The 15,495-nt window shown below is 43.7% G+C and overlaps 1 protein-coding gene across 1 annotated transcript in view; it reads right to left on the minus strand.

Annotated features, from left to right (window-relative positions):
• LOC123957328 (adenomatous polyposis coli protein 2-like) overlaps positions 1 to 10,612 on the minus strand; it is a 15,097-nt gene extending 4,485 nt beyond the window's left edge. Inside the window, exons 1-5 of the mRNA XM_046030021.1 lie at positions 10,495 to 10,612; positions 8,470 to 8,691; positions 4,080 to 4,241; positions 2,045 to 2,135; positions 844 to 1,192 (exon numbers count right to left, since the gene is read on the minus strand). Coding sequence (XP_045885977.1) covers positions 844 to 1,192; positions 2,045 to 2,135; positions 4,080 to 4,241; positions 8,470 to 8,475 — 608 coding nt within the window. The 5' untranslated portion in view covers positions 8,476 to 8,691; positions 10,495 to 10,612. The remainder of the gene's footprint in view (positions 1 to 843; positions 1,193 to 2,044; positions 2,136 to 4,079; positions 4,242 to 8,469; positions 8,692 to 10,494) is intronic.
• Positions 10,613 to 15,495: the final 4,883 nt, after the last annotated feature.

Consider the following 15,495-nt stretch of genomic DNA (forward strand, 5'->3'; position numbering starts at 1 on the left):
ATCCTCACGCCACCCAACCAACCACCCAATCCTCACGTCACCCAAAGCAATCCTCACGCCACCCAACCAACCACCCAATCCTCACGCCACCCAACCAAACAATCCTCACGCCACCCAACCAAACAATCCTCACGTCACCCAAAGCAATCCTCACGCCACCCAACCAACCACCCAATCCTCACGCCACCCAACCAAACAATCCTCACGTCACCCAAAGCAATCCTCACGCCACCCAACCAACCAATCATCACGCCACCCAACCAACCAATCATCACGCCACCCAACCAACCAACCACCCAATCCTCACGCCACCCAACCAAACAATCCTCACGTCACCCAAAGCAATCCTCACGCCACCCAACCAACCACCCAATCCTCACGCCACCCAACCAACCACCCAACCAACCACCCAACCAAACTTATCCTCACGCCACCCAACCAAACTTATCCTCACGCCACCCAACCAAACTTATCCTCACGCCACCCAACCAAACTTATCCTCACGCCACCCAACCAAACTTATCCTCACGCCACCCAACCAAACTTATCCTCACGCCACCCAACCAACCAACCAACCACCCAACCAACCACCCACCCAATCCTCACGCCACCCAACCAACCACCCAATCCTCACGCCACCCAACCAAACAATCCTCACGTCACCCAAAGCAATTCTCACGCCACCCAACCAACCACCCACCCAATCCTCACGCCACCCAATCCTCATGCCACCCACCCAAACTTATCCTCACGCCACCCAGAACAATCCTCACGCCACCCACCCAACCATCACGCCACCCAACCCTCACACCATCTCCAGGAGAATTAAAACAATCAGCTGACCTCTCCTTGTACAGCTCCTCCAGGTGATGATCGCTCTGTCGACCATCCGCACCACTAATCACAGCTGTTTTGGGCGGGGCTCCGTCCAGGAAGTGATGGGGTATCATTACGGCGGCGGCCTCGCCACCAGATGCTGCGCTCATACGTGATGACGCTCTCAGCGGACTTCTTGCTCTGCCCGCCGCCGAGGAGGAGGAGCAGGAGGAAGGAGGCAAAGCCAGACAAGCATCTAGCTCCACCCCTCCACCAACACCTGTTAGCCCCGCCCCTCCCATGCTGTCTGTAAGCAGCCTCAGGTTGTGAGGTTGGTGTTTGAGTTCGTAGTAGTTGGTGAGGTCCATGTGGAGCTCTGAGGGAGGAGGAGGACCAATAAATATGATTAATCAAACCCATCCATCATCCAACCATCGCTCTTTTTATGTATGTTTGTCTTCCTTCCTTCTTCCTTCCTGTCCTTCCACCCACCAACTCTTTCTCTCTTCCTTAACTTCTTCCTTCTTTCCCTCCTTTTTTCTTTCTTCCTTACTACCTTCTCTTCCTACCTCCCTCTCTTCCTTTCCTTCCCCTTTTCTTTTACCTTCATTTTGTTTTACCTTCCTTTCTTTCCATCTTCCCTTCTCCTTCCATCCTTTCCGTCTTTTCCTTTCTTTCTTCTTTTATTTCATTCTTTCTTCTGTTTATTTGTTCGTTTCTTTCCTTTCACTCACTCTCTCTTCCTTTCCTTCTTTTCTCCATTCCATCCTCTTTATCTAGCTTCCTTCCTTCCCTCCCATCCTTTCTTTCTACCCTTCCTTCCTTTGATTCTCTTCCTTCCTCTCTCTCCTCCTTTCTTTGCATCTTCCCTTCCATCCTTTCCTTTCCGTCTTTCCTTTCTTCCTTCCCTCCTACCATCTATCTGTTATCCATAATTTCTTCTGACAGACAGAACTGAACTGTTTTCTACAAACACGTCTGCTGTTAAACTTAATTGGAGTCAATTTAATTCCCATCCAGACAAACTAATTGGCATGAATTAGCTTTTTTGATTGGACGGAGTCATAACGAGGCAGAGCCAGCTGCAGCCAATCAGGTTAACTGATTGAGTCGATTAATTTCTCTGTGAAGGATGATCGGTCCCAGCGGAGGCTCAGACCAGCAGAGTCGAGCAGAATCAGACTGTAAACATTAAACTCGTGTGACTCTGGAGAAAAAGGATCCAGACCTTTGAGTTGGTGCAGCACGTCGCTCCTCCCGGACGAGGCCAATGTTCCCGCCTCCTGCTCCAGTTTACTCTGCAGCTGCTTCAACACCTCCTGCATCAGAAGAGGAGGAACAACCGGAGATTCAGAGACAGAAACATTTTTGTAGTGTGAAAACAGGTATCACAGGAGAGAAGCACCACCCAGGTGTAGCTGGGGGAGGAGGAGGTCTTCCAAGGTGAACTGGTCCCAGGAGACCGGCCAGACTGAAGGTGTGTACAGACTAGGGATGTCACAATTCCAGAAATGTAGTAGTCGATACCAAGAAGAGTGAAATTCTACAAAATTTTTCTCATACTTCTCATACAAATACTGCGATAACAAAAAAACTAAAAACAATAAATCACTTATACTCATGAAAACATTTGAACATTACAAACATTTCATGGTTCACAACTGTCAGAGGTCGCACGCCTCTGGAGCAACGAGGGGTTAAGTGTCTTGCTCAGGGACACAATGGTGGATGTGTCACAGTGGGAATTGAACCCGGGTCTCCCGCACCAAAGGCATGTGTCTTATCCATTGCGACATCACCACCCCATTAAAATGTATTTTTAATAATTTTAAGGTTTGGACTGACAGAACAAGCGTCATGAAGGAGTCACTTTGGGCTCTGAGTAACTGGGACAACATTTCTCACACTTTTCAGAATTTCTACAATTGATTACTGGAGAAAATAATCAGCAGATTGATCCAGAATGAAAAAAATAAATAAATACTATAATTGCAGTCTGATATAAAACAGTTCCACCTCAAAAACTACAGCAGTAAATCCTGCTTTTACGTGAACGCCTGAGTAATAACAATAAAATGTTATCATTTATAATGAGTACAACAGTCAAAGGGAGTTTTTCTTTCTGCTTTGAGTACTTTTACTGATTATGAGCTTGTAACAGTATTTTTACAGTGAAGTATTAGTACTTTAACTTAAGTAAAGGATGTGAATACTTCATCCACCTCTGTGTATTTGCAGAATGAAAACTCCACCTCAGGACAACATGTCTTGTTGTCAGCAGTAGCTGCATGTCTGTCTCCGTCCCCGCTGCTATGAGCACATGAACTCAGACACAGATAAATATTTAGCTGTACCAGATCTTAACCTCCTCAGTCCTGCTGTCTTTGCTCTGATATTCTGCTTTTGCTAGTGTTTCAGCAAACACAGAAGATAATAATCCCATGAAACAGGTCAAACCCACAAGCAGCAGATAAAAAATCACCACATCCCAAACAACCGTGATCAGAAGTTTCTCCTTCGTGTTCGAGCTTCGTCCTCCTGATTTAACCCCTGCAGACTCACCTGCTGCAGGTGAACCAGCGTTAGCTCTCCTCTATCTTCTGTTTATGTGTCAGAGATCCTGATTCTGATCAGACCGGCTGAGCTCAGTCTGATAATCCAGCTGCACTGAGCATCTGGACACGTGAGTGTGTGTGTGTGTAGTCACATGCATGTGTACACGCACATGTGTATGTGCAGCTGATGGGATTTATCTCCAGCAGGATTTGGGTCTTAGCCTGATCTGACAGGTTTCTGTCTCTCGGTTTGTTTATTGATTATTTTCTAAATATAGTTGATTTTGGACATTTGAGGTTTTAAATTTACGACGTGATTTTTACATTTATTTATTTAGCTGATGCTTTTATTCAAAGCGACTTACAGTTGCTATATATGTAAGAGGTCGCACGCCTCTGGAGCAACGGGGGTAAAAGTGTCTTACTCAGGGATTCACAGTGGATTCGAACCCGGGTCTCTTCCACCAAAGGCATGTCTTATCCACTGCTCCATCACCACCCCATTAAAGAGTTAAAATGTTAAATGAGACAAAATGCCTGATTACAAATGACTGTTTTTGCTCAGCTTTGCCTGTATTTTCATTCACAGACAAATTATATATATTTATATGTTGAAAAATAAGCAGCGGTTTGGTCCTTTAACTGTGTGTCGGTGGTGTTGGCAGTGTTGAGTGTGGTGGTCTTGGGGGTTGGTGTATCCAGACTGACCTTCATGCCGGTGGTCTCGGTCTCCAGTTTGGACAGGTGGTTGGAGTTGTCCTCCAGCTCCCTCCTCAGGTGGGAGTTCTCCTTCCGGAGCGCCTCCACCTGGTGGGCCAGCTGGTCGTAGGAAGCCACGGCTTTGGCCATCTTCACACTCTGCAGCACCTCCTGCAGGAGGAGCACAGAGGTGGAGGAGGTGTTATTACCCTCACCTGCCTTCACACAGTCAGAAGCTGCGTTCACCAAACATTGTTTTAACCGAAGGAGCTGCAGAACGGCTGCAAACCGCCGGCAGCTGCACCAAAACCAAAACCAGCATGAACACGGACACAATCACAATGTTTGTTTGTTTGTTTGTTTGTTTGTTTGTTTGTTTGTATCTGGTTTCACTCAGTAACACATTTACAAACAACAAAAGAAGCTACACGGTTAGCAGCAGGGCTAACTCCTTGTATTAATCTGTGAAGACATCAGAATAAGTTCTTCCCATTCTGCAGACACAGCATGAATGCACCGCGACGAACAAATCAATCCCACCTATAGATCCTCGCTGAAGGGCACAAAACCTCTGCTGAACTCAAATGCAGCACTTCTGAAGGTTCATCACTAAACAGCTTCCAGGTCGTTTCTCTTACTTATACTTTTGGGAAACGAGGGGAGAAACTGAAGGTTTGAAACCAGACTTGAACCAGAGCTCCTCCTCCTCCTCCTCCTCCTCCTGATGAGTTCTGCTAAGAGCGGCCCGACAGGAAGCTCAGTCCAGCTGTTAGATAACATGTTATCTAAGTTTCTCCTGCGGCTGTTTCCAGCCTCCACTCATCTGATCCTGAATCAGTCTGACAACTCGTCACACTTTCCACTCGTCCGAACACAAACAGCGAGAGACTTTAAACTAAAACGTGTGTTTAACCTCTTTGATGTTTTAGACCTAAACGTTATTCTGTTCTGTGTGTTTTAATTTGAACCCAGTATCAGTACATAATGACAGTACTGGCTGTTGAAGGAAACAAAGTACACTGTATGTTTTTATTGTTATAGTTAGGGCTGGCTCTGGTGAGTCCTGAACCTTAGTTATGCTGCTATAGCCCTATACTTCCGGGGTTCTTCCCATGATGCACTAAGCTCCTCTTCCTCCTCATCTGTATGCAACCTCATCCCATTACAGCATGTTACTAATTCGACTTCTTCCCTTTACCATAGTCTTGTGCTTTCTCGTCCCTCTCTTCTTCTGTTGCTTTCTGCAGGATGGCTCTGGATCTGTGGGCTCTGGATCTGTGGTTGCGGGCTTCCTGCTGCTCCCATGTTATGATTAGTCCCATTACTTTCATCATGATCTGTACTTTAAATATATTTTTATATTAGTTGTTATCTCTTTTAAGTGTGTTTGCAGCATCTGGAGGTGAAACAAGATAAGAATTTCTTTGTGCATCCACTGCACATTTAACAATAAACTAATATCGCTATCAATACTAGTATAATTATAATGTACCACCTGTACTGCTTTGGTATTTGGTATATGATGTAGATATTAAACAAACTGACACATTACGCTTGTTTAATAAAAAGTAGAGTGAATGTTTTCATGGTTGTGTTTGGGCAACTCAAAGCTCCTGGTTAAGCTTCAGCATGGGGGGACTTCTGTAGTAAAACAATCTCACATTATCTTCAGATAAAGTTCAAGATTTTTTTCTGCACAGAACGACGAGGGTTTGTGTGTAAACAGAGAAATATTTTAGTTTTTATATTGTCTTTACTAAAATAACTATTTTAATAACTGTTATATTCTTTTCTAGGGCGGCTGTGTAACATCTGACTGCACAGTTTGTAGAAATATGCACAATAAGTCAATAAACCGATCGATAGGTGTGACACAGTGAGGTCGTTAGCTTGGGGTCAGGGCTGCACATGCTCAGTGAACTCTTCAGAGCTGCTCATGTGACTGACACTGAGCGCGACCTTCACTGCAGAGACGACGGGTCCGAGAGAGAAGCCGACACGAGGCGCTGCTGTTTGATTCAGACAGTAAATAAAACACAGGCTATTTGTTATTCAGGTGACTCTGTGTCTCTGCTGTCAGGTTTTTTTCAGCTCGGTGCAGCAGATCTGAAGTCAGCAGGAGGTCGGTGCAGCAAATGTCACTGCTGCATTCATTATGAGGCGCTGAGCCCCAGGGGATTGTGGGTAGGGGGAGGAGGTGGTCTGAGAAACAGGATCCAGACCGTTGTTCAGTGTAGACGTGTCCTCAGGTTACAGGACAGACTGCAGAGGGCCGGCTCACAGGACTCAGAACACGTCTGATTTTATATTTTTTTACCATAATGCACTCTGATTATTGGCCATGATGACGCCATCTTCAATGAGTTATAGATGATCAACATTTTGTGTTCAACAGCTGATCATAATTTCTGAATTAGCTCTTTTTCCTTTTAGTGTTAAAAAAAAAACCAACCTGTCAATCAATTTGGGAATGACAGCAGCGTCCATATGACAACTTAGCAAAAAATGTATGCAATAAGTGATTTTTCACCATTAACCAAACGTTTCTAACCTCGGCAACTCGTACACCAAAATTTCCTCAGATGTTGTTGTTCCAACTTCAGGGATCGTTCACATGAATTTTACGGGAATTTTATTTCAGATTATTCCGACACATGATGAATGCACAGTCAGACCTGGTTCAGTGTTCAGGTCTAGACTCAGGTTCAGATTAGGGGTCCCTGTGATGCTGCAGAGCTCAGCTGGTGTGTGTGCGATCTATTGATGCTCATTTACATCAAGCGACGGCTCTTTCTGCCTCGCTATCATCACACACACACACACACACACACACACACACACACACACACACACACACACACACACACACCGCTCACTGCTGCAGTCGCTGCAAGGCATGATGGGTAAAGAAATGCTCCTGAGAGGATAACGATTCAGACTGAGACTAAACGAGCGCTAACGGAGCCAGCTAACGGTGCAGTTGCTATGGCAACGGCCGATCATCTGACGTGTGACCCCAATATGAGACGAAGAAGAAAAGATGGAACAGGAAGAGACCAGAGAGAGGAGGAAGGAAAGAACAAAGAGGAAGAAGAAAGTGCGGTCGTCCGCGTCCTGCAGCTGCCGACAGACGCCGTGATTAAATGATGCATTTCAGTATTTCAGCTGCTGCTCTCAGATCTGTAACCTTCTTAATAAAAACATGTTCACCGTCACCTGCTCCACCCCCACATCCTCCTCCCAGCCTGCATCTCTCCCTCCCCCCTGGGACTGTCTGGTTACCGTGGCAACCGCATCCTCCAGGCAAAGAGGAGGAGGAGGAGAAAATGGCGTCTGCATGTAAAGAGCAGAGTCAGTCAAACGTCCAGATATCTGCACGTCTCTGGAGGTTTCTGCTTTAAAAACGGCTTCAGCCTGGAGCTGCAACTCGGTCGGGACGTTTTCACTGTAATCTGTAAACCGAGAGCAGAACTTAATCTGGAGCGTCAGACAGAGAGGAGAACCTCCCTGAGATGAGGAGGAGGAGCAGGGTGCCCTCCGGATGCTAAATGCTAAGCTAACAAAAGCTGCTGAAAGTTACTTTAGTGCGTCTCATCCACACACGACGAGCATCTTTAAACTCTCGTTTCTCTCTCGACCTGAAGCTCAGTCACGCTTTTAACTTCATGTTGGCCAGATTATTGTTGTATTATATTCAGGCTTTAAATACACAAAGCGACCTCAGGCCGTCAGCTGGTGCGAACGCAGCCTCTCGGCTTCTACAAACAATTATTACATCGACCTGTTTCAGCCCGTTTTTAGCCCGTTTCTGCCTCTTCAGTGGTCACCAGTTCAATTCAATTCAACATATTGTTTGTTTCATGGGTAATTTGTGCTGCAGCAAGTATAAAACACACATAAAGTATAAGAAACAAACAATATAACATAGAAACCGACTGCTATGTAGAGCCATTTGTCCGTTTGGGCTACTGTAGAAACACGGTGGCGCAAGCTGGGTCCTTCCATGTAAGAGATATAAATGTCTCATTCTAAGGTAATAAAAACATAACGATTCATTATGGAAGGTCTTTATACACCACTGAAAAAGTTTTGGATTTTATATTGCATTTCCGTCAATAGATATTACACACACTAGAGCTAAGTATAACCCAAACCATGATCTTTTCCTAAACCTACCCAAACTGTGACATTTCACAACATTAACCATTAGTTTTATTTTGAAAGGATGGAAATATGTTGATATTTATGTATATGAACCAGAGCCTCAGATCCTCAGGCAGGACTCTGCTGGTTCAGGACTAAAGGAAACCTGGTTTGATTTGTTGACAAGAAGAAAAATACAGAACAACACTCGACATATTCTTCAATAAACGTGACAACAACCGTCAAAATGAGTCACCTTCATCTCCAGAAACAGGAGCTACACTCTAACTGAACTCTAACAAGGACCTGGTCCTGAGGAGGATCGCTGTGATATTAAGACCAACAGAACAGCAGCTGATCTTCGGACGCTTTGTGGGTTTGAAGCCGTCTGCAGACGCTGCCGGCTTCCTCTGAGGCTGCAGATTAATAACGGATTGTTGGATCCGGAGCCGCTTCGTGTCTGTCTGACTGATTCTGCCTGAAGTGAAACAAGAAGAAGAAGACAGAGATGCTCACAAGTCTTTGAGGTAGAGTCCAAGTCAAGTCTCTCGTGGTTATTACGAATGCTGTATCACCTGCTGCGTTCAATCCAGGTGTCTAATAAAACTGCAGAGCTATAAGGAATTCTGTAACTGTGACCTGTCTTTCCTTTACAGAGGACAACCATGTGATGTGCAATGCAATTAATGACGGCTTATTAAATACTGTAAGTCAACACGCCCTGCAGACTCTCAAACCAGTGTAACGTTAACTAAATAAAACTGTGACGTTGCATAATCAACTATAAACCTGTAACCTGTTTTTAACTTACAGAGCACAACCATAATTTGCTATGCAATCACTGACAGCTTAAACTACTGTAAGTAAACAATCCACTAGACTCTGAAACCAGTGTAACATTATAACTTAATAAACTGGAAATTATTGAGAAGTTGACAAAAGAAAACAAACACAGAAGACAACATGGCCGCTTCATCAGACTCAAACTTTGGACTAGAAATCAGAACCCAACATGACAAACTGAGCAAACTCCACCTGTGGTCGAGCAGGTAGAAGCTCTGGAACAAGCCAGGAAGTGGAGCTTGAGTTTTTCAGATTCTAATTCAGACTTAAACCATCAGTCAGCAGCACTGCAAACAAGAGGAATGTCAGACCGTGCTTTTCTCCCGTTACATAACAGGACATCGCTGCCTTTTCCAGCTCAGAGAGGAAGGACTTCCTGTCCCCAAGGCTACTGAGTCACAGCAGGAGCTGCCCGAACCGCCACGACCCAAAATCAGCTCCTGAACATCACGTCAACCTGAGCCGACAGAGTCTGAAACCCTCAGAGGTCCAGGTCTCTGCTGGTTTCTGAACGTCTGCGATATAAATCAGAACAGATCAACACATCTGAATATAAACGTGAAGTCATCAGAAACACAAACTGGTCCTAACCCTCAGCAGACAGGTGTAGACGTGGACACGGCCATGGACGTAAAACAGCATCAAAAGAGGAAATCTGTACTAAAAACAAACATTCATGTGGCAGCTACTGTCGTGTCAAAAACCCAGAGAGCTTCAGTTTCCTCAGACACACACAGAAATATATATTATTTTAGAGGGCTGCACAATTTAATAAACATAATTTACTCCCATTTAAGGGTTCTTGGATACATTTCTTGTTCGTGACAAGCAGGCTCTGCATGCACAGCGAACCAACAATCACATTACTGTTCCTGATCAGTTTATCAAACAACCAAAGCAGGCCCCGCCTGACCCGGTAGCTGTCGACAACAACTTGAAAATAAGTGAGGAACAGGAGAAAAGCACTGAAAAAGCAACTTTTGTAAATGTTTACTGCATTAAAGCTCAAGTACGGACAGTTTGCTCTAAAAAAACATCTATTCAGACTAAAAAGAAACATTTCAACTTATCAATTTTTATTTTCTACGCATTTTCCCAACAAAGTCACCCCAATAATAATTCTAAGATGTATAATTCTTATAAAATAGAACAACAGAAGTCATCTGGGGAAAAATCACAATACACGGTACATAGCTAAAGAAAAATATTTCTATGTCAGTTTATTCCAATATCGTGCAGCCCTACCATGTGAACTCAGCAACTTTATTGAGGGGGAAACCTTTTCAATAAATATTATCTATTAATATCAGATCGGACTGAATCAGTATCAGGATCAAATCTCCATCAGCAGCCTACAGAAGACTGTAATTAAATTAGGGGGGTTTAAAACCATGTTTTCCTGCTGTTATCAGACCGACAAACACTTCACATCACATACCTCTGATAATCACTTTCCATGTTCCAATTACTGCTCCATCAGTTTTTACATTGATCTCTTTCCTCCAGGCAGCTCGAAGGCTTCAGCCTGTTTCCATGAAAGTAAACCTGCTGCAGAGAGATGATCCTTCACCTTTGCTTGTTTTTGTGCTAAACACCATCATCATGAGGAGCTGCAGCTGGGAGCAAAAACACTTCCTGCTGGTGTGTTCAAGGACACTCCGACATCTGGAATTAGCTGCTGCAGCTGCTGCTGAACAACCTCAGAGTGATGAAGAATCAGGAAATCAAACAACAGAAGAAAAAAACATGGAGGTGAATTTCCTTGTTTCTTTGTAACTCAGCAGCCGACTCTTAAATGTCCGAGTGTCCTTAAACACATCATAAGGAAAATTTAAAATACCTGAATGTCTGAGTTAAGAGAAAAATGTTCTGTATGATCTTAGAGTGGGTTACTGATGATATTAACTGTTTTAAAAAGTGGACGTTCTTACAAAGTTGTGAATCAGTGAACTGAAGGAACATTCAGACAGACGGCAGAGGAACCCGGAGTCAGCAGCAACTTTAAACAGGGAGGACTCTCACTGAACTACCATCACATACACGTACATACATTAGACACCTGTCTCTGAGGGCGATAAAGACCCTGACCAGGAGTTACAGTCCTGCAGCTTCTCCAACCTGGAATGAATTTCCTGCAGCTCCCAGGGTGGAGATGAACATAATGACATTCAGAAGTACATCAATAAATCCCCATGTTTAGTCCGTATGAGGAAGAATTCTGAATTTGTACCAAGAAGATTAAATTTGTGTGAGTTTAAAAGGGGTTTAATAAAGATTTTATAGATTTAAATAGCGGCATCCACATTTAAAGAAAGACTTTCTTTGGATTCAGTGAGACAGGGACGTAGCTCCGGTTGTCCCGCATGGACGCTTGAACTTTATGTAATTTTAGATGTTGGTGGGAATCAGGAAGACGTGGAGTCAACTTCTATTTTGAAAAATCCAGTTTGTGCAGTACGTCAGACCCGGAGACGCCATGTTTGATTAATAAAATAAACACTGTGTAATATACTTTTATTAACCTAGTTAATCCCTATTCCAGCCTGTTCTTATTCCCAGGGCGTCAGAAACCAACGCTTTGTCTCGTGTTTCGGCGTCTGGTACCAACGCACATGGCAGCCTTTAGCCTCATAACTTAGTTCAACGCTAAAAGAGACCCTGAATAAATAACAGAAAAGTCAGAGTAAGGAGGTGTAAAACAAAAGGTCAGCATCTTTTTAGTCATGCTACTTTATGCACTTATTTTTCTATACCTAACCAAACTGCGACTTTTCACAACGTTTACCACTAGTTTTATTTTGAAAGTCTTACTGGATGTTGCGTATTTCAAAAATCCACCCCCTTTTTAACTTTTAAAGACACTGACACTATTTTACAGGCTTTTATTTCATCCCAGTACTACTGTAACATCATTTTTACTGCCCGGCTGCAGAACCAGAACCAAGAAACGTGAGCGCATCACTCCTGCTTTAGCCTCATTACACTGGCTCCCAGTTTGTTTTAGATCTGATTTAAAGATTTTACTGTTCACTTTTAAGGCTTTACATGGTCGTGCCTCCTGCTGTCTTACAGACCTACTAGTACCCGACACGATTGTAAATAGAGATGGGGCAGAGCGTTTGCAGTCGGGCACAGAGGCTCTGGAACAATCTACCCCAGAAATCAGGTCGGCTGATTCAGTGAACTCTTTAAAACCTCGAAGAGCCTTCCCTGATTTTACATGATTTTATTTTAAGTAAAATTTAGAAATGACTTTCATATGTCAAATCTGTTTTGTTTTACCTGCCTTCACGTTTCAACTGGTTGAAATTGTTTAAAATTAATTATTTTATAACTTGTATTTGATCATTGTAAAACACTTTGTAATGTTGGTTTTAAAATATTTTTTTTTATTTTTTATTTTTCTGTCTTTATTTTAATTATATTATTTATTACTGACACTACAGGGCATTAAAAAGCGACGCCAAGGGGTGTTGACCAAGCGTCCGTATGTTTCTCTCAGTTGGATGTTTGTCCATCAGTAAACAGAGCAGCCACGCCCTCCATCCAGTCCTGCAGCCTCCAGCATCCCCCATCAGACCGACACCGACCAGGAAGATAAGGATTTTATTAGGGATCTTCGCTGCTTGGATCCCTATTGCTTTTGTTCTGACTATTTTTCTTCTTTCTTTCTTGTTTTTCTCAGCTTAAAGAGTTTGGACAGCAAAAACTGCACAAAATTCCACCCACTAATCAGGCAAAAAAATGGCACTCGTAGACCTCATGGTGGCGCTATAACAGTCAACTTTACGTGTTGGCTAAACCTATTGTAACCAAACTTGACACGTCTGTTCAGATGCTTGGCCGGCTTTGCTGAGGTTTCCAGGGACATTCTTCCACTAGGGGGCACTGCGCTTGCAAAAAGTTTATACTTTGTAATTTACGGCATGGGTTCTTACAAAATTTGGTTTGTACAATCTAGGGTCACTACTCAGTTGATGCATAGAATTTGGTAATTTGCACTGTGTGAGGCAAATAGTGGTCACACTAGATACTGACTGGTTTCCAGACCCCCCATTACAGTGAAACAGGACATTTTGGAGTGGCCTTTTATTGTGGCCAGCCTAAGGCCTTTTATTGTGGCCAGCCTAAGGCACACTTGTGCAATCCCCATGCTGTCTGATCAGCATCTTGATATGCCACAACTGTGAGGTGGATGGATTATCTCGGCAAAGGAGAAGAAGAAGAATATTTGAGAGCAACAGGCCTTTTGTGTTCATAGAGAAAGTCTTAGATCTTTGAGTTCAGCTCATGATGAATGGGGGCAAAAACAAAAGGGTTGCCTTTATCATTTTGTTCAGTGTATAATGACACTCTGATTTCAAGGTGACACTGTAAAAATAAAGTTTGCGTTTCCCCAATTATCTCAAAGTCCAAATTCTTTTATCACTTTAATCTCTCTAGTCGTCTTCTCTTCTGAAAATGTCAAATGTTGCGTTTTTCATGACTTGCTTGGATCCCGATCATCATTGTACTGTAAATCACTGTATTGTAAATCTGTTTTCAAAGAATCAGAAACTGTTCTGACACACCTAAACCTCGACCTGCATGCTTTTCTTATGACTTGGACCATTTTAATCACAGTTCTCGCCTTCACTTCCTGTCTCCTCTCTAATAAAGGAAACATGTGACCTGAAGCCCAGTGGTGTTTGAACATGTTGACGTCACATCAGGCACCAAAACATTATTACAGTGATTATCAAAAGATTCTCCTGGTCTGAGTTAAGGAGACACATGATCAGCTGTTGACTTCAGGTAGGACGTGAAGTTGTTTTCAGAAATCTGCAGTCGATCGATCTGAAATGAACCGTCAGGGCTGATTAACAGACCGCCCAGCCTCTGTGTAAACACGCCATCATGTTCTGCAGGAGCGTCCAATAAGAACGTTACTTCCTCGGATACTGAGCCACAAAATGAGCTAATAACAGAAGACCAATCAACACAATTCGTGTTCAGACTCAAACCAGCAACATGTCTGACTTCCTATCTGTGGCTCTCAGCTGCGAGCCCATTGCTTCCTCCTGAAGACGTAAATATTTAAAAACACCTCATGTTTCTGAAACTGCTGCTCACTGTAGTTTCTATCAGACAAACCGGAGGAAATAGTGCATCTGCTGGGGACTACTTCCAGCGGCGGATGAATCCACGTGTGATGTACAGTAACATCAGAAAACTGCTCAAAGGACAGAACTGCAGCGACATGAGCAGCTTTAAATAAAATGATCCTCTACGTCTTTTCTTTCATAGATCGATAAAACAGATTATTATTGTGACGTTTAATCCTTTAAAAAAAACAAATATATCTACATGAATTGAAAACACCATCAGCAGAGCTGCTCCTGATCCTATAATATCTCACAGGATAATCAAATCCGCCTTTCTGTAGATCTGCTGTCAAATTCAGTCCGGATCAATTCAGAAACAATAATCAGAGAGAGGAATAAACAACAACAAAGATCCGAAAGACACAGATCCTCTATAAGTATTGGAGAAACACTTGGAGATTGAAAATGAGACAGACAGAATAGAGAGTTTTGAACAGGATGAACAGAGCATCGATGAACCAGTGAAACCAGTGCAGACTGGGAGGGACCAGGAGGCGTTCAAGGCCTCAGACCAGCTGAAAAACAAACAACCTGGTACTCAAAGCCAACAAATACTCACATGTGTGATTGAAGGTCGGTGTGTATAAATCTCAGATTTAGATGCAGAAATGATCAAAATCAGGACTTTCTACCCAACAGACAGATTTCCAGCTCGAGCTGCAGAATTAAAACGGAAATCTGGTTTTATTCCGTTTTAATTTACATTTGACCTCTGGCAGGTTTTTTTTTTGGTTGCTGCTTTTTTTCTGACGACATCTATGATTCATCAGCTCTTGCATCCTCCCCATCCTCCATCCCTCCGCCTGCATGAAGGAGGACAAAAAAATGGGACGCACCCCGACAATACGCACGAAAGATGATGATCAAAAATCAGCAGAAGCTGAAATCTGCAGCTCTGAAAATCAGCCTCCTGCGGCTCATCTGGTGCCGATCAGCGAGGCTCCGACTGTCTTTATCCGCTGCGTTTCGCAGCAGAACCGGGAGCAAGCGGGCCGAGCCGAACCGGGCCGGGTCTAGTCTAGCCGGGCAGAACCGCTTGGTGCGGAAGGTTAACCCGAGTTAAACCGGATTAAATATGAGATAAATGCGAATTAAAAGCAGAAAGAGAAGGAGCGGTCGGTCCTTACCTCATGACTCCGAGCAGAGCTGAACATCACTGAGGGAGAGGGAGAGAGAGAAGGAGGGGAGGGGGAGAGAGAAGGAGGGGAGAGGGAGAGAGAGAGAAGGAGGGGAGGGGGAGAGAGAAGGAGGGGAGGGAGAGAGAGAAGGAGGGGAGGGAGGGAGGGAGAGAGAGA

This window comes from Micropterus dolomieu, linkage group LG19 (assembly GCF_021292245.1).
Source record: "Micropterus dolomieu isolate WLL.071019.BEF.003 ecotype Adirondacks linkage group LG19, ASM2129224v1, whole genome shotgun sequence".
Classification (NCBI taxonomy): domain Eukaryota; kingdom Metazoa; phylum Chordata; class Actinopteri; order Centrarchiformes; family Centrarchidae; genus Micropterus; species Micropterus dolomieu.